This window comes from Parasteatoda tepidariorum, chromosome X2 (assembly GCF_043381705.1).
Source record: "Parasteatoda tepidariorum isolate YZ-2023 chromosome X2, CAS_Ptep_4.0, whole genome shotgun sequence".
In the NCBI taxonomy this organism is placed as follows: domain Eukaryota; kingdom Metazoa; phylum Arthropoda; class Arachnida; order Araneae; family Theridiidae; genus Parasteatoda; species Parasteatoda tepidariorum.
The window spans coordinates 18837976-18861693 of NC_092215.1; the positions used below are offsets into that span (position 1 = coordinate 18837976).

Sequence of the window (23718 nt, forward strand, 5' to 3'; positions counted from 1 at the left end):
ACCTACATTCTTACCCGCACATAGCTTATCATAATATTTATGATTTCTTGATATTAAATTTAATTTGGATATATCAATTACATTTTAAAAATATTTAATTTTTCATTCTTAGTATATAAATGTATGTTTCATATAATATTAAAACATATATTTGTCGTTAAAAATGCATATAACATTCAAATTTGAGGCAATAAAATAATAATCTTTGCAACCGTACATTTATCGACGAAATAAAATTGGGCGGTGATACCCGACATTCATGTGAGCTGGACTACCCGAAATCCAACTTTTTTGTATATTTGTAATTACTCGAACAATTTTTTACATACAAGCTTCTTTCTTTGTGCAAATTAAACTTAAGACTACATACTTTAATGCTGTATGTATAGAAAAAATTATTTTTTTAGTATTGAAATGAAGTTGAATCGAAACATTCAACCAATTTTTCATAATTTCATGACTACTGTATTCAACATATCTTCAAAACTATTGTTTACCATGTTACCAGCTGCATAAATACTTGAAACTTTGAAAACAATCTTTTTTTAATGTAACAATTAATGTCCGATGGCCCATTAACTTGAAAAAATATTCTATACATATGAAATTGACAGTGGGCGGGGGTACCCGCTGGGCGGGGCTACCCGACTCTCCCCTACATCTCTCTCATTTCTCCTGCCTCATCAGTTTTGAAACTATGCTCAAAAATGAGTATATGCTGTTACATGGAGTTTTTGGATTTAACTAGCAAAGTTAACCTCCTGAAATGACCACCTCTGGGTAGCGACCTCCTCTATTAACGACCACTTTTAGAAGGCACGGAAATTTTATTATAGACTTTGTATTGAAGAAACCCTTTGGGAGAGACCATCAAATCTCCACCAGTTACCGAGCAAATATCTGCACCAAATGTGGAAAAGATCAAATAAGAAATATTAACAAAACAGATGAGTAATTAAAAAATATTAACAAAACAGTTAAAATGTATTGAAAATATTTGGGAGTGTCTCTTATTTAGGGAGTTCTTTTTGAAGATCTCTGAAAGAGAATTAAAACCTCGTGATGCAGTCAGAGTGCACTAACGACGATCATATCAATGATTTATTTTCAGAGTTGAAAGTTAAATTTAAAAAAAAGTTTATTTTAGGAAAAACTTAGCATCGCAAACAAACAAACTTCTCACTTTTAAAAGTTAACTAATTTTTTGTATGTAAAATTAAAGGCAAACTTAAACAAAAAACATAATTGTTTATTTATTTACAATGGTTCTATCAATCACAATTGGTAAATTTGTTTTCATACACAATTTAAACAGTAAAGGTCATTTTTACTGACGCCAAATTTTATTTATCTATACGGTTTTCATGGCGCCAACACAAGTGACATTTCTGAACCAAGAAAACGACACTGTGTAAAATAAAAATAGCTTGCGAATAATCATGTACCTTCCATATTTTTGAAGGCAATGAATTTGACCCCTAAAAACGACCAACCTTCATTTTACTGATGAAACGGGAAAGCGTTAAATCTCTCTAATGAAAAAAGTCATTCCGATTTGTAAAAGTTTCAGGTGATTGTTGGGTTTCTTTTTCCCCTGGTCTGTAGTATAGGTAAAACAGAGGCTCATTAAAAGAAGGACGCATTAGTGTCTATCTTAAAAAAACAACGTTTGTCTTTTAAAATGTTTATGTTGTTTAATGCATCAAATCAAACAGTCCTTAATGCACTACACGTAACAGCTTAAAACAAATAATTTTCAACTTGACTTTTTTTGTCGTTCTCTAAATGGCTTCCGGACTTCCACCAAAGCATTTTAATCAACTTAGACTTTAAACAGCTAAAAATAACTTTTGAACTAAACTTTCTCGATAAGGAGACTTTTATTTCGATTTTATTCTCCGGTAAAGATTAAAGGTCAGTTTCACTTTTATCCCCCTTTCCGCTTTTGATTCGAAAAAACACTCTTTAATTCCAATGATTGTTGAATCACCTAATATCTTTTTTCGGTGAAAAGAATTAGGAGTAAACGAATGCTTTTGAGCGAAAATCCAAGCTTATCTTTGAAAGTTTTGCACTATTATCTTCTAAACATTGTGTTTCTTTAACATTGAAGAGTTTTTCTCTTTTTTATGTTGAAATTAAACTTCAGCGGAAAAGGGATTTTGTTCGCTTAATTATTTCTTTTTTTAAATTTGAGTCAATACTTTTGAGTTGCCATAATAAAGAAAATAGTATCTTTTTTTAATAGTTATTAAAAATATATTATTAATATTGATTTAATATTACATCATATAATAATACATATTTTATTAACTATTATTTGAATAATGCATAATAAAAAATTTAATGCTATATCTTTTACTAATACGTGTTTTGCCAACTATTTATTTAATAATACATGAAGAAAGGCAACTAATGAAGTATTTTCATAAAAATCTTTCATTAACCTCTTCGGGATGGGGAGTCATCAATGCAATCGTACAGAATTTTAATCAGGATGGAAAAAAATAAAAAGCGGTAGCTTAAATGTTGGCATGACTAATTTAAGAGACTTTCACATTAATTTTAATACATCTAATGAATGTTAGTTCAAAGTGTAACTATATAATTTTTATTTCGAACTAAGTAGTGGTCATTTAAATATATCAAACAACACCCACTCCACCTACAAATATACTGATAAAAATAGTTTATATTAGTACTAAAAGAATACAAAAACTTTTTAATTCTAAGCTGACGAAAGCAAACCAAATGAAAAGGAAACGCTTGAAACAAGTGAAAACAACGCCCTCTATTAAAATGTATATTAGTTTACATTAGCTTATAGTATATATATATAAATTTTATTAATCTAAAAAAGATAAAAATTGACATAAAAGATAAAAATTTTATTATAATTATCTTTACCCACGATTATTTGCTTAAAATTTGTAAACTTCCAAGTAAAAAATAATGGCTCAAACAATTGCTTACAATGTGCATCTCTAAAAACAGAAATCATTTTGTTTTGTCCATTTTTATTTATTTATTTCTCGTTAAAATAACAACCTTTTTAATGAGCAACTAAATAAATACATATCTACTGTCAATGTTTTCTTCCATCAGTCAAAGTTTCAAGAATCGTTAGTACAGCCAGATTTTCAAGAATCGGAATAATCCATTTTGTTAGCGAAGGTCTTTAAGTTACCATGTAGTTAAGCAAATTGGTAGAAACCACTGTTTTTGCCGAATTTCGAAGAAAACGATATTCTTATTACGAAGATCTTAAGTTACCATGGAGTTAAGCTAATTTGTAGAATCCACTGTTTTTGCCGAATTCGGAAGAAAACATGTATTCTTATTACGCTTAGTTTTGAATTTAATTGTTTGCTTTAAATTTTGTATCCCAACATGAAAAATAATGTCAGGTTTCCAGGAAAAAAATTTATTCCAGATACTTAAATAACAACAAATGCGTAGAGATTTATTTTTTTGATAAGAGACCTTTTTTCCAAGGAATTGTTTTGTATTCTTGCCATTGTTGTTCATGGAAAAAATCTACAGCAAAGCCTTTTTACCACGAACCATTAAGGGAACCTTTTTACCATGAAAATCCACATTTAAATTGGGCAGTGATAAAGAAAGCCGCGTAATTTGATACCACAATAAATGCGGCTTTTATTAAATTATTGTAGTTTTCGTATAGTTTTATCACAATAATGAATTATATAGAAATGACACAAAAATAGCATTAAGTCTTTTATTAAAATAAAAATTTATAATACTTTTCTATTCACGCATGGATAATAACTTATTATAACATTAATATTTAGCATTTTTTTTACTAAATAACAACGCATATTTAAATATTATTTCAACTAAAAATAATAAAGTAGAAATATTGTTCATTAAATACTTCTTGTTGAGATTCACCTTCTAAATTAAAATTTATGTTCTTTATGACGCGAAAGGGTTTAATTGCTTTTTTCAAAGTAGTCAAAAACTCTATTTGTACAATAAATACACCCTTTTACCAATACACCATTTAAGTAAAGAAATAATTTCAACATTAAATATCTCTTCATGTACTTTTTCTCTCTTACAATTTGACATGATGGAAGAAAAAGAATGTCAAATATTATTTTTGCGAAAGCGTGTATTTAATAAAATAAAAAATACAATATACCGTGCAATAGTAAAATATCAGAATTAGTAAAACAAAAACTAGATTTTTCTCAATGTACTTCATTTAATTTTCTTCTCTTACAATTTGGCATGATGAAGAAAAACGAATGTTAAATATTATCTTTAAGAAAACGTGTATTTAATAAAAATACAACAAAACTGTGCAATATTAAAAAACCAGAATTAGTAAAGCAAAAACTGGATTTTTTATAAACTTATTTATTCATATAATTTTCCTCTCTTGCAATTTGACATGATGGAGAAAAACGAATGTCAAATATTATCTTTAAGAAAGCGGGTAAATAAGAAAAATAAAATAAAACGGTGCCATAGTAAAATCAGGATTAGTAAGACAAAAACTAGATTATTCCCAACGTATTTCTTCATATAATTTTCTTCTCTTACATTTTTATTTTATAACCGTCGTTGAACAGTCGACCCAAACAGTCGATTGGTATACGACTACTAATGTTCAACTCCGTAGGCTTGTAATTTTGAACCCAATCCGGAAGACAAGGGAACTCCTGGATCCAGTATTGGGAGAAATTTGCCTTCGTGGAGGACATTTTAGATGAAGCTAACCCGCATTTGCGTTACATGGAGAGGAAGACCACAAGAACCACCCACGGTTAGCCTGAAGGCAAGGAGACTCTAACCCATAATCCGTCTTCCACTGAGGATATTTCATGTCAGCACTGTGGTCGGTGCAAGCCGGATGCGGAATTCGTATCGACTGGGATTCGAACCCGGTTCGCCTCATTGGAAGGCGAACACTCTATCCCCTGAGCCATCGCGGCTCTTCTCTTACAATAAGAAAGAGTATATTTAATGCTTGTAAGCTTGTATATTAGTCACATAGCCCCTTTGTAAGTATTTTTCAACTTAAGAATTCTGTTATTTCATTTTCTAGCTGTTTATGATAGACAACTGTGCCGATGATTGGAGGATTGCCATGACTCCTCACAGAATATCGCTTATTTTTCTGGAGTTGGCCATCTGCGCCGTCCATCCCATTCCTGGGGAATACTACTTCACGTGGACCACGAAACTGGCCAATCAGAACGGCATAATCGAATCCAGAAAGGTGCCTATTGATGTCACTCTGTCCTTACCCATGTTCCTACGCCTGTATCTCATTTGCAGGGTGATGCTCCTGCACAGTAAACTTTTTACAGATGCCTCATCTAGAAGTATTGGAGCCCTAAACAGAATCAATTTCAACACTAGGTTTGTCCTCAAGACACTGATGACCATATGTCCTGGAACTGTCCTCTTAGTCTTCATGGTCTCCTTATGGATCATAGCTTCATGGACTTTAAGATTATGTGAAAGGTAAGCACTCTTCCTTACTTCAATTGCTCCTTCTTAATTAAATTACTCCTTTTTACTTCTTGCACAAAAAGTTATTCTTTACATCTTTAGCATGATTACAGATGACTATCAAGATTGTTTTTAAAAACATTGTTTAAAATTTTTATTGGTAAAATATCCGTCAAAATTTCACTGGAAGCCATAACTTTCTGCTAATTTTTTTTTACCAAATTTGAAGCTCATGGTTTCTCTAAATTATAGCGTTCGATATAGCATTTTTTTTTTTGTAGTTTTGGCAATTATAATATTTTTGTAGTTTTGGCAATTTTGTATTTGGCAATTTAAACTATTACTTGACGTACTCATGTTTTAAAAGTTGTTTAATATTTAAAAGTTATATCTTGAAATTTCAGACATGACAAATTTCATTTAACATGAGGTTTTCGAAAACATTAGAAATCTTCTTACAGCGCCACCTCGCGAAAAACAGTGGAACTGGTATTTATGACTGGAAAACGTAGCAAGATAGGGAAAAGAGTGGATTAGAGCATCATCAATTTAGTATAATAAGAAAACTTATGGCTAAAAAAGCAAAAATGCATCTTTTTTCTGATATTTTCTAACTGCTGCGGAGACAAAACAATTGTAGAAAGAAACAAACAACTAGTTTTCATAAGATACTCTAATTTTTTTTTTTTTTTGCACTAATTTCCTTTATTTGTTTGTTTGCACAAAGCTTATCTTGTGATAACTAGCAGTTTTTGTTTTCTAAGTTTGTTTGTCACAACACAGTATAGGAGATATCGAGCAAGCAAATACGACTTTTAATTGTTTTTTCCTTTGTATTAATGTCTTCTAAATGTCCATTCGATAAAAACAGGAGATTCCCTAGAGCTTTGTAATTCATTTTTTCTTTGCTATCTTGTACCGTTTTCAAGATAAGAACACTAATTCCTCAGTTTTTTACCAAATGGTGCTGTAGGATGCCTTATCGAGTGATACCTAACCACTTAACTATACATAGATATCCCTTTTGTAACTTTAGTGAAATTCCTTCGAAAGTTATTAGGCTAAACGCAGATTTTAGTAAATAACTTTAATAAAGTTTTTTAAGCTTAAAATGAACTCGGCTTTATTCTGTTAATTGAATAACTTATTTAATTTAATATTTTAAACTTCGCTTTTATTAATGCTATTAAAATTGTAAATCAACGATGTTTTATTTTTATCTTTCTTTTATTTTTATCTTATTTTATTTTTATCTATTTTTGATTTTTATCTATTTTTGATTTTTATCTAATTTTTATTTTTTTCCTATTTTAATTTTTTTTTATTTTAATTTGTAGCTATTTTTAGTTTTATCTGTTTTTATTTTTTCCTATATAATTTGTTCTTTTTATACTTTTTTACAATTGGCCTAACAATTTAGTTCAAAAAAGGGAATAGGAACATGCCTCAGGGTAAGCGTTATAGAAAAACTAATAAGAGATTTATACATCGAATCCTTTTAAATAAAGGTTTGTATCAGTTTTATTATTTTATTTATTCAGAGGGTCCTATTCACTTCATTGTGACTAAAACGTAAGTAGAAAAATTTTCAGATCGTAGCCCAACTCAGAACTTCAAAACTGATTTCATCTGTCAGTTGACTCAATGTGAAATTATTTACTGAAGAACGTATATATTGGATGCATTGAACTTTTCTATATCTTCTTTTATAGGTAATATATCTTTTGAAAAGACTTATTCCTTTTCTTTTCTTTTATTTCATAAGGTTATATATTTTTTATCGGCACTATATACATATCTAGAAATATTAGTTGCATGTTCTTTGCACTTTTGAAATAAAATATTTAAGTTGTTAAACTTTTGTAAAACTGTTTCATGCTTTGGTAAAATTCTTGTTTTTTTTCTAAATAGCAATATTTTCAGACAAGAAATTAGAGTGATTTAGCTATAGATACAGGGTAATAATATATACAGCTATAAATACAGGGTAATAATATATACAGCTATAACTATCTAATGAAATAGAATTTATCGATGAAATTTACACAGAATATAGAAGGAACTGCAAAATTTTGAATACATCCGTCACATATTTTCTATGTGACTTCCCGTGGTCACATGGACAACATCTAGACGGTAGTTCATTTCATGCCAAACATTCTGAAGCATTTGTGCAGTCACCGACGCACAAAGAACTCAAAGAACGCATTGCAAATGCGTTCTTTGAGTTCTTCCTGGTTGGTGGGGAACGGGGCCCATGTCCAAGTAGTCGTGGGTTCAATCCCCGCCGGTTGAAAACTCCCCACATAGTAAATGGTGACTGTGCACGTTAGATCTGTGGAGTCGCAAAGTCCTCCATGTTCCCATCATAAATCATACCTTTGGGGGTACTGATCCAGAAGTTTAATTGTCTCCTGGATTGGTTCACAATTACAAGGCTACGAAGTTGAGCATTAGTAATCGTAAATCCAAAATTGGGTCGGCTGTTCAACGACGGTTATAAAAAAATGTTATGGGCATGGGAAGGATTCCCATATGCAGGTTCTTTATTGTAAAGCTGAAGAAATCCTGTCAGCACGGTGGTAACGTATGACAATTATTAAATTTTAACTTGCAGAATGCTTTCTGCACGGGATTCGCCATTTTCATGTATGAACTCGAGCATGCGCAGAATTCCGCATAACTGCGCATGCACCCTACGTAAAGAAATTTTGAAGTTCCATCTACCTTCTATGTCGATAATAGATAAATTATTTTTCTTTAATAGTTATAGCTGTTTGTACTCGCTATATATTTATTTTAAATTACCTTGTATTTTATATATAATAAATGTTTGTCAATGTATAAGTGTATCAATACAAGAACAACCAATGTCAACATTTTGAGAAGGAATTTGCTAAAATCGAAATATGCGGTTTTATCAGCAAGAGCAAAGATAAATTTTGAAATTAGGAACAGGAACTCACTTTCATCTAACTAATTATAAAATAGAATTTTAAAAAACTTCATTCCCAACATTTTTAAATTTTGACATTGGTTTCCTATTACTGCAATGATTGGAATATATAACTATTTGTGATTGCATGTTTTGAGGTAATTTGAAGGTTATTTTCTATATAAAGTTACTGCTTGAAAATGTATCACAGTATTTATGCCCAAATAGTTATTCATTGTTATCTTATCACATATTTCATTTTTTACACTATCGCAATACTCATTTTTGTATTGTTTGTTAATTCGTTTTCAGAAATTAGGAAGCGTAACATATGGTAACATAAATGTTTATGAATTATATATATATATATATATATATATATTCAGTGAGCATTTTAAAACAATTTACTTATTTTTTGACATTAATGTTTAAATAAACAATTCGTTCACAAATGCATTTCAGCCAAGCCATAATTAGCAAAATAATTTACCTTTATTATTATTAATTTTCAAGACGTGAACACAAACTCAAATAAAAGTTTTGTGAAGCATAATACTATTTATAAAAGTGAAGATTAAAAACTGTCCATTAGACCTCTTACGATATGTTTCAAGCACAACTTCTTAAGAAACATTTTTGTGTTAATAAAATACTCTATATTTCCAAAACATTAATAATGACACTTAATATGTGTTGCGTTCACAACTTTTTAAAACATCTTAATGAGAAAAAATTTATTAAGATTATGATTTTCAGTGTCAAATATTTTAACTTTTACATAAATAAAATTAGCAATTTTTGTCAAGGTGATTTGTTAAGTAAGTTGTTGATTCATTCAATTAAAGTGATCAATTCGTTTATTTTTTATTGTATACGTTTTTATTACTATTTTTAGAAAGTAAAAAATAGATATGAGTAGGAGCTACATTTTATCAAAATTGCTTTAAGAGGTTAATCAATTGCTTAGAAAAGACGTGCCACGAACGTCAAGATGCTTTTGTCACAAAACCGAAAACGACGTGCTGTGCAAGTCGCCAGGCAATAATCACAGAAATAAATAAAAAATACAGTTCGTAAAACAAAAATAGAAAAAAAGTCAGGAACACTTAACATCCTGCAGAGATTCGTAGTTGGTTGTTTTGGTAAACACATCTGCGAATTTTTAAAGTAGTTGAAAACTAACATAGAACTTTGGAATATTGGTTAAATTAAGTGTTAATTTTGTGTATCCAACGTACTGGATTTAAAACCAGAGGTCTTAATTAGCATTTTTATTTTCATATATCTGCGTTACAGAATTAACTACATCATATAATATTTTCATTAGTCTTATGATACTATAATTAGACAGATGGCATCTATTAGGGTCCAAAAGTTTGCAAAGATTATGTTTGTGCAAGTACAAGCTACAAGTTGAATGCTAAGATAGAGATTTAAGAATAAGCATAGAACTTTCAATTATTGAATGAATTATGGGTTAATTTCGTATATCCAACATAGATCCAACTAGATTTAAAACCAAAGGTCTTAATTAGCATTTTTATTTTCATATATCCGCGTTCCAGAATTAATTGCACCATATAATATTTTCATTAGTCTTATGATACTATAATTAGACAGATGGCATCTACTAGGATCAAAAAGTTTTAAGAGATTATGTTTGAACAAGTACAAGCTACAAGTTGAATGCTAAGATAGTGATTTAAGAATAAGCATATAACTTTCGATTATTGAATGAATTATGGGTAAATTTCGTATATCCAACATAGATCCAACTAGATTTAAAACCAAAGGTCTTAATTAGCATTTTTATTTTCATATATCCGCGTTCCAGAATTAATTGCACCATATAATCTTTTCATTAGTCTTATGATACTATAATTAGACAGATGGCATCTACTAGGGTCAAAAAGTTTGAAGAGATTATGTTTGTACAAGTACAAGCTACAAGTTGAATGCTAAGATAGTGATTTAAGAATAAGCATATAACTTTCGATTATTGAATGAATTATGGGTTAATATGGTGTATCCAACATAGATCCAACTAGATTTAAAACCAAAGGTCTTAGTTAGCATTTTTATTTTCATATATCCGCGTTCCAGAATTAATTGCATCATATAATATTTTCATTAGTCTTATGATACTCTAATTAGGAGCATAAAATCTACTAGAGGCGCAAAATTCGAGGAGCTACAAATTGACTTATACACATTTTTAGTTAACTGTATTGTAATTTTTTCTTTTGATAAATTTTGATAATAAAATTTACACCCCTATATTTTTTAGTTAAGTAAAATATATTTAATAACTAGTAATCAAGATTAGGAACAAATATAATTGTTTTATATAGATAATCGTAGCTTTTTATAACTTTTCACGATAATTGTAATTGCAATCGAAATCGTAATTGTAATTATGATCGTTGTAATTGTTATCGCTCTGATGATTGCAATCGTTAAGACCGATGGAGAGCGGTATTGGTCCTCATTAAACTGCTCTGTTCGAGTTCATCCCCTCTGCAGAAAATCAAAATTGTGAGGGTATGACTTCGGATCATCCCCGACCGTCGCCAATAGCCCAATGTGCAGCTCTAGTGCGACGTAAATTAAGTACATACCTGCCGACAATATTTTATTTTTTAAATAGATATTTAATTTGGTAATTTTAAGATATGACTGAAGCTAAGTAAAAGAAATCTTATTTCAATAAAAGTTCAAATTATGCTTCAGAGAAGTTCTAAAAGAAGATTTTTTAATCAATTTAATAAAAACCTGACAATCATAAGAGCAACTGTTATAATTTTTAAATAAGTCTCGAAAGTTACAGTTAACACCAAAGGAAAAACTACAAAAACCTAAATTAAATTTAAAAAATGTTCTTGGAAATAGTATACCTTTTCTCTGTATTATTTTATTTTCAATGACATAAAAACTATAATATTAAATATTTCATTTTGCATGCTACTTTAGAAATATGATGTAAGACAAAAACCTGTGAAATAAGAATGAGAAAAGATTTATTTAACGTTGTTGCTTTTAACACAAGCGTTCTTTTAACAAAAAATAAAAAAACGCGAACATAAAAGAGTATACTCTATACATGAAGGTAAACAAATCCATTTCCCTTAATGTCTTCGCTCTCAACTTTAACATGTCTCATTCAAAAATCTATTCTTTGTTGCTTTTGGTTTCAAAAAATTTTTTTTTCATGTGGTTTCTTTTTTTTACATCTGAGTATTTGTTTCATGGCTGACATACGTCATTCCGAGAAAGTCACTTAAATTTAAGAAATTTCTCAGGTCTAGTTACTAACACACTATTCATTTTATGATGTGTCATTTAATATTGCAAAGAAGGAAGTAAAATATTTTTATCGTGAAATGGTAAATGCTAACGCATGTCAAATAGTTTTTAAAATATTAATGTTTCTCTTTTGAGGATTTTTTACTATCTGTTTTGCCAAAGAAAATAGAAAAGCAACAGACTGAGTGCTATCTTATATGCCATACTACTAAAAAGAATGGTTTGATCTTTAAAACAAACAAGAAGCTTAAATATTTGCAGGAAAAAATATCTTCAACTAGGCGAGACTTCTTAATATCCCTAAAGTATTCAGTTATGGAGTAATTTTTTTATTACTATTTATAAATAAGATCACAAATAATTTCTCCTTTTACAAAATTGTGGCTTTTCTTCTTTTCAACAATTTGCAAAATTTTCATAAGAAGCGTAGAGTGTACTTTAAAAAGATTACATAAAATCTCTTGAACAGAGGAAACAGCGAAAGGTAATAATTGGAAAAACGCCATAGATTTTCTTTTAAAAACAAATGAACTTTGATTTTCTTGTTTCCAGCTTTTCCGATAGTGAATCATCAGAATTGGATGCAGTTTTTGTTTTATTTCTATCTTAACCATTTCATGCTGAATTTTTATTAAACATATTCTTCATATTTTTTTCATTATTTTGCACTAATTAATATCAAAATAAGGGGAAATATTACATTTTGCATTTTAATAATTCATGATTAGGAAATAGAGTATAAAACACCGGTGTTTTTTTTAAATTCAAAGTTATTTGCAGTTATTTATATTGAAGAGAAACAGCTATTCATCATTGAAATTTCCTTAATTTATTCTTTAATTTCAATTATTAATAAATTTTTCAATAGGAATGGAGAAAAAAAATTTTAACTACTTTTTTTGGGGATTTTAGATTTTAAAACAAATAATTCGATAATCTAACAGATATTTCAGTAACTATTATACTATCTTTTATAATTAAAATGTACTAATATATATTTTTGCTTGTAATTGGAGCACCAGAAATAAAATTATGAAAAGGATACTAGTGTCCCATGTGCGTCAAAGGGTAAAAAATTTTGAAACAAATGTGTATATGTTTAAGCTTCGTTTGGGAGAAAATTACTGTTGCTGTCATAGGCCATTAAGGCCATAGGCCGATTGTTCTTGTTTTCCAGTGGCGCCATCTATGGCCAAGAATTCGACTTCTGCCGCACCCATACGTCACACCCGTTTATAGGGTGGATTTATTCATACATCCATTCCTTCATCCACAGATCGTAATTTTAAATGCATGCTTCCACAATAACTCTGTATAGATGAAAAAAATGTATCTATTTTTGTTTCCTCGCATTACCTTGCTTTCTTTTTTCTTTTTTTTTTTTTTTTTTTTTTAAGGACCAATAAATCTAGTTTTGGACTAATACGGTGCCTTCTGAAATTTCTTGGAAACCAGAGATGCTCTCAGACTTTTAACAATGACTTAGATTCTTTATAAACTTCATTGTGGTTGCAGTTACCTTTTTTAGTCCTTCCAACAGATGGCACAAAATAATCGTATCTTCATTGTCTTATTTTCCTTTTTCTTCTCTTTAAAAAATAAACATACGCATTACATTCCTTGTACTACCACACTGAGAATCATTGGAACCCTTTTGTTCCTATTTAAGTGTCACTTAGTCATTTTTTTAATCGTTTAAATAGTTATTGAGGATAAAAATAGATATCTGAGAGATTTAGGTAGCGATTAAAGCTCGCAAAATTAAAACTCAGCTCCTAAAACATATATTCATTTTGCCAAAAATTATTCGCAATGCTACTTCCATGCAAGATTAAGATATGATAACAATTAGTGTTAAATGTTAATTAAGTTGCGAAATTAAACACGAAAGCTGTTTCGTGAATTAAAATATTTTTTTTACTGTTTTGAATTTTTTAATATATAAGTATGAATATGTATAAGTAAAATCTGTTTGTTTGTGTCTGAAAAACGATTATATAACTACTGCCATCCAGGAACTGTGTTTTTAATTAATAATATAATAGGGTTGAAATTGATTAAATTTTGTCCTTTTAATATCAGTACGTTAACTTTAAGTGCAAAAAAATGAAGGAAAAGAAACTTCTAGAACTTTAGTTTTAAAATTAATCCAAAGTAACAAAATATATTCTGAAGAAGACTACACTGACTAAAATTAAAAGAAGTAAATCACAAATTTGTTTTGAGTAAGCAAGCAAGAATGTTTAAGCTTTATTTTGCATAATGAAACGGCGCAAAATGTAAAAATTAACTAATCTATAAAATTTACATTTCACCTTTGAAGTTAAGATGCGGAAATTCGCCAGTGTGACTTATTTTTACACTAAAAAATAATTTCTAATTACTCTTCCAACTGCAGAAAAATTAAAATTTTCTTTTTGGCTCATTACTTAAAAGATTCGATTTTACAACAGCATAAAATAAACTTCTATAGCTTTTAATCGAGGTAAACGTTCTAGCAAAGTTATAAAGGTGGCAAATTACTCTAACAATAAATTATCATTTAATTAATCTATAAAATCTAATTAACGCTAAACAGCTAATACGCATTGCAAAACGTTTCATTTAAAATTCCCTCTTACTTTATAATATGACGTAAAGCAATGTAACGCCAATGCAAATTGACGTCTGCAAATGTTAGAGGGAGATGAGTTTAGATCTATGTCTTTGACATGTGACAGTGCTATATATCTAATAAATTCGTATCCAACTGTAGTTCTGTTAATTTGTAAACAGTACATTATACAGTCGATATGATAAGCTACCATTGTGTTAAATTCTATGTTATTGCATACATCTTGTTTTCATTAGTGCGCTAAAACTTACAAAAAAAATTATAACAAAATACATGATTTAAATAAACAGCAAAACAGCTAATGGCACATTTACAAGAACTCCGTTGTTATATTATCTCACCATCAAAATACTAATATTAACCAAACGAAAAATTTATGCTTATAACGAGGTAAGAATTACTCGTCCTTTGTTACAGCTACATTTTAGAGAAATACATTTTTTTGAGTCGCAGGTGGCACAGAGTATAGAATAGAACATTCGCCTCCCAATAAAATGACTCAGGTTCGGATCCCAGCGGTGGCCGATTGATTCGAATTCTGCTCCCCGGCTCGCACCGACTACAGAGCAGACGGAAAATTTCAACAGTGGTAGGCAGTCATAGTTACGGACAGTTAAATAGTTGTAGACGGATCATAGGTTAGAATCCTCATGCCATCGGGCTAGCCGTAGGAGGTTTTCGTGATTTTCCTCTCTATGTAAGGCAAATGCGGGTTAGTTCCATCAAAAAATCTATTACGAAGGTTAGTTTGTACCAATGCTTAATGCAGGAGTCCTTTTGCCTTCTAGGTTGGGTTTGAAATCACAAGTCTGGATTTGAGCACTGATAATTGTAAGCTCAGAATTAGGTCAGCTGCTCAACAACGGTTATAAAATAAAATTAAATACATTTTTCTGCTTCTTAAATGTGCAATATCAAACGAAAATGTGAAAATTGGAATAAATCTTTATTTATTTTATGGCATCATTTCGAAAAGTAAAAAACATACACCATTTTACCTTATGTCCTTCTTACAATTTCAACCATATATGTTTATAAATCAAACGTGTGAACTACCAACATTCAAGTTCACTTCCAGATTAGATAGACTATTTCTGCCCCCCTATAAATGGGAGGACGTGAAATAGATTGCATACAACAATGCTGGGGTCTTAGCTGTGGTGGCTAGAGGATAGAATACTCATTTCCCAATGAGGTGACCCGGGTTCGAATCCCATCTATATCCGGTCTATACGAATTCCACACCCGGCTTGTACCGACCAGAGTGCTTACTTAAAATGTCTTCAGAGGTGGACGGATCATAGGTTAGAGCCCCTTTCCGGCAGGCTAAACATGGAAGGTTTTCGTGGTTTTCTTCTCAGTGTAATGAAAATGCAGGTTAGTGCCATCACAAAGACCTCTACGAAAGTGAACTTCTTTCGATAATTGATCGAAGAAGATCCATCTAGATTTGAGCCCAATCAAAAAAACAGAACTACGGAGTTGCATATTTACAGTCGTTAACTAAAAATTTAATTGGCTGTTCAACGATGGTTGTAAGAACAATATAAAATAACATTTTATGGACTCTATAAATTTTTTTGACTGTAAAACCTTTATTTTAATTAAGGAGATCAAAAATAATCTGAATTAGTTTCTTGCTAGCAAAGAATAAAAATGTTTTATACGTTGGAAATCATGCTAGTGCAAAGGTGGCAAAAGGTATTGGACCGGAAAAGACAGTATATGATTCATTAAAATATTTATTCACTAAAAGAAATAGCTTGTTATTTTCATAAAATAAAAAAGAAATTACTTTCCGAAGAACCCATAGAATAAAATATAGAAAACATGATTAAAAATAATTGAAAGACAATTTCCGTTCAAAATAATGATCAATTAGAAACTAAATATTGTTCTATGAAAAAATTCCGAAACTTGTTTTCGATTTACCAGATTTATTTCACGATTCCTCTTTTTTACCAAGAACATACAAAAAATATAATTTTTAAGGGCTAAAAAACAATGAACCAGAAAACTTGAACCATGCATTTCAGGGTAATATTTTTATCTTAGATTTTATTAGATTTTCCAGGTAGAAAAATTGAAATGCGAGTTTGAATTGGGGAGGGAGAATTCTAAGATAGTTTGAAATCCCAATTTTTTGCGCTTCTTTTGCGGCAATTCGTAGAAGATGTAGAAAAAAATTATTGAATATTTCATTTTTTTTATGTGAGCTCTATTCCATTATCTGAAATGCAAAAATTTCCTGGAAAACTTTTTAGACCTCCTTAAAAGCTTTCCCCAGAAATTTTATTTCGACGAACTAAATATGATTCCAATGATTGTCTTACACTATTGAGATACATTAAAAGGTAGAGCACATATTTTAAAGGCGAAAAAAAAACTTATATTTTGCTGAATGAGCAAAATAATTGTTGTTTACGTTATCCATTTGAAAATGTGATTTGAATTATTATTAGTTAGTAACTTAAAAAAAAATCTTGCTAGATTTATTTAAGATATGAAAAAATATATTCCGTTTTATATGCGGTTTTAAAACAGAATTGAGGAGGGTTCCCTAAATCATATCTCTAAATCGTTTTCGTATCTAAATCGTGAAAAGTCTAAAGAAGTATTGGATAAACAATGCTCTAGCAGATAAATTACGAAGCTTTTTTCTCATGGAAATGCATTCAGAGGAATCACGTTGCATTTGTGCCAATATTTATTCGAGTTAATCGGTATTACAAGTTTCTAGTGTAATTTTTGAGCATCCACTGTAAAAATATAGCAGAACTAAAGTAATGTACAGTTCATTTTATACATCGTACAATTTTCAAACAGCTTATTCTAATATTTTTTACATGTTTCGTTGCTATCTACCTATTGTTGTTGTTTGTAATGACACTTGGACAAATCAAGCTCGTCTAGCATTGGCCTAGCGAATTAAATCAGGAAAAAACGCCTTTCGTTTGGCATGAGAGCACCACTAGGGAGAAAGCTTTACGTAGCTCAGAACTCCCTGGATAGATAACAGCACCACTCATTCACAATTTAGAAATAGATCCGAAGGGGAAGGAAATTGTTTCCAGATCCCTATACGAATGGTACTGCACAGTAACCGACCACAGGAAGTTCGATTTCATAGATTTTACGAACATTTACTAATTGGGTCTTAGCGGCTTTGAGGATCGAACATCGGCCACTACGAACAGAACTTGAAACAATAGTTTGTTCAAAACAATACCTAGTTGCCTAAATCATACCTCGTGTGCAGTTCTAAATCGTATCGATACAATTTAGAAGAAATGATTAATTTCAACTACTGAATAGGTCGAGTTTCAAGCCACACATTTGAACTTTTTCACCCAAATTGCCGAAAAGTGGCTGAGAACTATTTCTGAACTGACTTATCACCCAATACTAAATTTTTCATCTAGGAGCAATTATTAATTTCACTACTGAATAGGTCGAGTTTCAAGCCATTTGAACTTCATTTCACCCAAATTGCCGAAAAGTGGTTGAGATCTATTTCTGTTGTTGTTGTTGCTAATTCCCATCTGGTCTGACGGGGTCAGACCAGATCAATGAATCCGTTGACATTCAGAAAATCCGAAACCAGAATGGGAGAGGAATGAATGTCATTCCAGTCCAGCCCTAAACAGTTCAAGATGTGCTCAGGTGATGCCTGGTGTTGTTGGCATTTAGGGCAAAGAGGAAAGATTTTTTGATTTGCAGAAAATGTGAGACTTTTTAGGTGTCCACTGGCCAGTCGGGATAAGCAGGTGTTGGTTTGCCTATCACCAGGGAGAGATAGAGAGAGTCCTGGTCTTTCTGCTTTATACCAGTAGTGAATAGGTGGAAGCAGCCACTTTTGTTTGTTCTGGGCCTTTTGCCTTGCAAAAAGTTCAAGGTATGTAAGCTCTGAGGTGGAGGGAACTGGATGGTCTAGTCCCTTCTTTGCAAGAGTGTCAGCCAACTCGTTGCCGTGGATATCGACGTGGGACGGGATCCATTGAAAGTGGACCTCATGCTGTTGGGAAATGAGCTTTACTTTTTGTAGGATCGAAAAACTGGTTTTATCTCCAATGAGGGCCCAATTTTTGAGGTGTTGAATTGAACTACGGCTGTCAGATAGTATCCAAGTATTTCCAAGGTGCCCTTCACTCAAGATTTTCTCTAGTCCCCTGTTGATTGCAATTAGTTCGCTTCGAAAGACGGAGCAAAAATCGGGGTTTCAGATCTATTTCTAAACTGACTTATCATCCAATACTGCATTTTTCATCTAGGAACAATTATTAATTTCACTACTGAATAGGTGGAGCTTCAAGCCATTTGAACTTTATTTCACCCAAATTGCCGAAAAGTGGCTGAGAACTATTTTTGGACTTACTTATCATCCAATACTAAATTTTTCATCTAGAAACAATTATTAATTTCACTACTGAATAGGTCGAGTTTCAAGCCATTTGAACTTTATTTCACCCAAATTTCCGAAAAATGGCTGAGAACTATTTCTGGACTTATTTATCATCCAATACTAAATTTTTCATCTAGAAGCAATTATTAATTTCACTACTGAATAGGTCGAGTTTCAAGCCATTTGAACTTTATCTCACCCAAATTGCCGAAAAGTGGTTGAGAACTATTTCTGGACTGACTTATCATCCAATACTAAATGTTTCATCTAGTGAGTGAGTCTTATAATAAGACAGCAGCAATTGAAAAATCTATTTAAAAGGATTTAATTACTTTAGTGCCTCAATCTTTTTGACAGCAAAAAAGCCACAGCCACTTCTTACGTAAATCAATGAGAAAGAAGCGAAAGTTTTTCAGTAAATTGAATGAGATTTAATATTCTTATGATGAAATTTATTTCCTTTCATTCACAGGAAAGAAAAATTTATGAAAAACATCTAAGTTATTAGTTATCTGGTTAGTCAAGTAGTGATTGTGATCTATAAATCATTAGTTTAAAAAAATATAAGAGAATAGCTCATTAACCTAAATATTAAACCCTTGAATTCTTTATGTCATTACTCGACAATAAAACGTTTAAATTGATACGTATTCCAGGTTTTTAATATTTTTCCAGAAATGAGCTTTATAACTATTCCATGCTCAAAGAAAGCTAACATCTAAATAACTTTTGATCTAATATTTGGATTGTAATGTACTAGGATTCAATCTTGATGATTCGAGAGCTTAACTTTAAATATGTTAATTAATTAGTACAAGGGACTTTTGAAGTTACGAAACCAGTCACTAACACTTACTTTCTCCAAATAAACATGCATTTTTCGACGAATTTGACCTTTAAAGTATGGGCGGTAACAGTTGCTTTCTACAAAACATTTTATAAAGTACTAATATATTAAAACAAAATTTTCGGAATTTTTTTTTTTAATTTTGAGAATTTTTTATACACTTTTTCATGAGATAACTGGAACAAAATGGCATTATGTTCAATTACATTATTTAAGGGAAATCTTTTCTTTATAAATTTACGAAATTAAGATGTAAATATTAAAATATAAATTTTACTTTCACTTCAATACATTTCCTCAAAAAACAGAGCAATTTGTTGCCTCTAGGTATGTTAATATGTTAGGCATTAACCCAATCGTTTAGTCAAGAGAGTATTAGATATTTCGGATAATAATTAACGTTAGAAAATTTGATTTTTTAATTTCACTTCTTAAGTATCTCTTCCTCTGGAAATAACAAAAGGAATTAAAATTTCCACCACGAAATTTGAACATAAAAATGTGCACTTAGTCTCATTTAAATACAATTTCTTGCTAAAAGTTATTCTTTATATTTTTTTATAATTATTTATTAATTTTTTGTTTCCAAAATTTAAAAAAAGAGATAGAATTGTAAGGAGCACAAATTTTTACACCGATTTAATTTCCCTAATTTTCAAATGAAAAACTACAAACCTCTTAGGAAATACGTCTGATAGTTTTTGAGAAACAAAAAATTTAAAAATTCAACTACTTAAGGAAGTTAAAATTCACAATGAGTAAAATTAACATGTTGGCCCCCAAAGCAGGTTTCCAGTGCATATAAATGAAGTTGAGTTATTTTTTAATGCTTACTTGTGAGTCTTGTTTTAAGAAAAAGTTCTCAAGGCACTATTTAAGTGTTTCGAATTTATTTTAATTATTTAACTCTTGTTGTACTCCCCCTAAATAGTTCAGCAGCTCCATATTTCATAATTTTTATTCTAGAAGTTTAGGCACTCGATATATATTCCACNTTTTATTTTATTTTATTTTCTGTTTTTACGTGTTATTTTTACTTATTGTGTTCTATTTTATTTTGCTTTGGCTATATTGATAAAATATCAGATAGCACTCTTTTTTTTGCGGATATAATGGTGTGGCTGATGAAAAGATTGTATCTTTTATTTTCCGGATTTCTTAAAGAAAAATTATGCTTCTTTTTAGTTGTTTGTTATTTTCTGTCATATGTCTGTATTTTTCCTTCGTTTTATTTTCATTTTGAGCTTCATATATATATAATGAATATATACATAAATGAATAAAACTCAAAAATTTATGAGTTTTTAAATTGCTCAACTTATCATACTAGAAAAGATACGTTTGTCTTAGTAGACAGTAATATTGATTTTCAAGAGTTAATTTCTGGTGTCAACTCAACATTTAATTTACTTTACACGCGGAAATTAATAGCTCTTTACCTTTTTTAGATGTTCTTGTAACTGATCACTTTTCAACCTCTGTTTATCGTAAACATTTCGCCTCATTTTAATTCCAGTCACCCTAATTGTCAGAAAATTTCTGCATTTCGTTTTCCACATACTAAATCTTCGATCTGACTCTCCTCGTTTAAACTCCGAACTTAACTTCCTCCTCTCGCTTTCTACTAACGTGGATTTAACAGTTGATCCTTTCTTATAATGCTGTTATTATCATCACCCGCTTTGGTTTTAAAGATATTTTTAGGCCTACAAAATTAAATTTGAGTATTTTAAAGATCCTATTAGTTTTGTTCATCTCTGGGGCATTTATTACATTCCTTGTCAATGCGACCTTAGCTACATCGGACAAACTAGACGCATTTTAAAATTTAGACTAGATATGTCCGTTATGAAGAATGCCAGAAATCATTAATTGCTGCACATTGTTGGAATCTTGAGCATAATTTCAATAATGCCGAAATTATTTCCATCCTAGTCACATCAGCTCATCTTAATGTCTTAGAATCTTGTTTTATTCATATGAATGCTGATTCCCTTGTTAATGATATTAGCTCCTCACCACCTTTCTATAGCAAGTGGAAATACATTTTACTCTGATTCGCCCCTCTCGGCCACTGTAATTTTTCTTATGTTTTTTCATCTTTTTTTCTCTCTAGGTTATGGTGTTTTTTCTAGCTTTCTTTTGTCACGTTTATTTTTCGATTTTTCGTTGGCAACTTTACGTTTTATACTTCAATCACATTTTTTCGTCTCTTTCACGTCTGGCAAGCCTTGAAAATGAGCGCCTATTTTTGGGCACTTGAAATATGTCCACTGTTTTTTCCAATTTGTTTATTTTTGAAGTGAATAGTTCTTAAACAAGTAATATCTTTTTTTTTAATACTATATCTAATTTAGGTAGAAAATTTTTTTTTTATTTCTTTTATCTGTTGTTCTCTTTTAAGAAAAAATTATCTTGAGATACAACTGAATATTTAAACTATTTTAAAAATAAAAATAATATTTTCTTAAACCTACTTTTCCAATAGAAACAAATAAATTTTCTTCGGTAATTCTTTAATCTCCAATCACAAAAGCATCACTCATTTTATTTAATATTTTATTTTATAATTAATAGACATCATACAAATCTCTTTGAGTAAGCAAGGTTTAAAATTATTTCCGCAAACTATTAACTGCAAACTCGAGTATTTAAGTAAATATTTACAAACCTGTTAGCTGAACTTCAAATTGAAAATGTCAAAATGTGGAAATACTCTAATATTCAACTGTCTCGTGTTTAAATGTTACATAATTAAGGTGAGAAACGTTATGAATATTCAACAAAACTTTCTAAAATGTCTACTTTTTAATTCTCTACCGTTTTAATAGCTACCTCAGGCTGTTTTCTGACAAAGAACAAAACTGTTCTTTAATGTTATAAAATTATTCTTTAAAATTATACAAATTATTCTTTAAAGTTATAGCAATTCAAAAATTGTTCTTTGACTTAAATTATATTCTTGTGTTATTATTTAACGTTTAAGCTATTTCTAAATGATTTTTATAATTTAATATTTAAACTATTTCTAAATTATTATTATAATTTAATATTTGCGGTATTCCTTCTTAAAAGTTTAGCAGCTCTATATTTTTATTTCTTTAAATTCTAAATTTCTAATGAATGTGAAAATAAATGCACTGTAAAAACTTTCGGATCAAAATAGGGTGTCCATTTTACCGTAAAATGTTGCATAATTCTCAATGTAATATTTATTTAATTAGAATGATTCATTGATTTTATAGTAATTAATACAGTAAAAATTACGGTATATCAGATTTTTTTGTTCTGTAACATGTTCCAGTAAAAATAGATCTTACGGTAAAAAGTATCGGCGTCTTGACTGCTGATATATTTAACAGTACTTAGATCTGGAAATTTTTACAGTGTGATTTATTTTTAAGTCTTACTTCGATTACCTCTTTAAAAAAAGCTTTTGTAATGCTATTTAACTTTTAAACCATTTATAAAGTGAATTTAATAAAAAGAATCAACATTTGAAATCACAAAAGCTAAATATTTTATTATTACTATTTGTGATATTTAAACGTTGTTTTTAATGAAATACATTTTTGTCAATAAGGATTAATTTTATATATTTATGAAATATTGCAAGCATTTACTTTTTTGGATCTTTCTTAAAAGTTCAGCAACACCTTATATCATACCTTTCAATGCTAGACAAGTAGATTCCAATGTATTAGAAAAACTTAAATCCAATGTATTAAAGTGAATTTCATAAAAAAAAAAAAAAATTTCAAAAGTCACTAATGATAAAATTTTTAATATACAAACGTTGTTTTTGATAAAATTCAATTTTATTAAACTACTACTCCCGATTCTTCATATATTGCAGGCATTTAATATTTGTGGTATCTTCCTTAAAAGTTCAGGGACTCCATTAGAAAAACTTAATTTATTTTTAATGCTTACATTAACTTTCTTTTAATAAAAGCTCTTATAATAATTTTTTTATTTTTAAACTATTCATAAAGTGAATTTCATGAAAAAAAACTTTTAAAAGTCACTAATGATGAAATTTTTATTATACAAACGTTGTTTTTGATAAAATTCAATTTTATTAAACTACTACTCTCGTTACTTTATATGTTGCAAGCATTTAATTTTTGTGG

At 29.8% G+C, this 23718-nt stretch overlaps 1 protein-coding gene across 1 annotated transcript in view; it reads left to right on the forward strand.

Annotated features, from left to right (window-relative positions):
- The window catches only part of LOC107450569 (small conductance calcium-activated potassium channel protein 1-like), a 640664-nt gene that overhangs the window by 554514 nt on the left and 62432 nt on the right, over positions 1–23718 (forward strand). The window contains exon 8 of the mRNA XM_071188289.1: positions 5075–5496. Within this exon, the coding sequence (XP_071044390.1) occupies positions 5075–5496 (422 nt within the window). The remainder of the gene's footprint in view (positions 1–5074; positions 5497–23718) is intronic.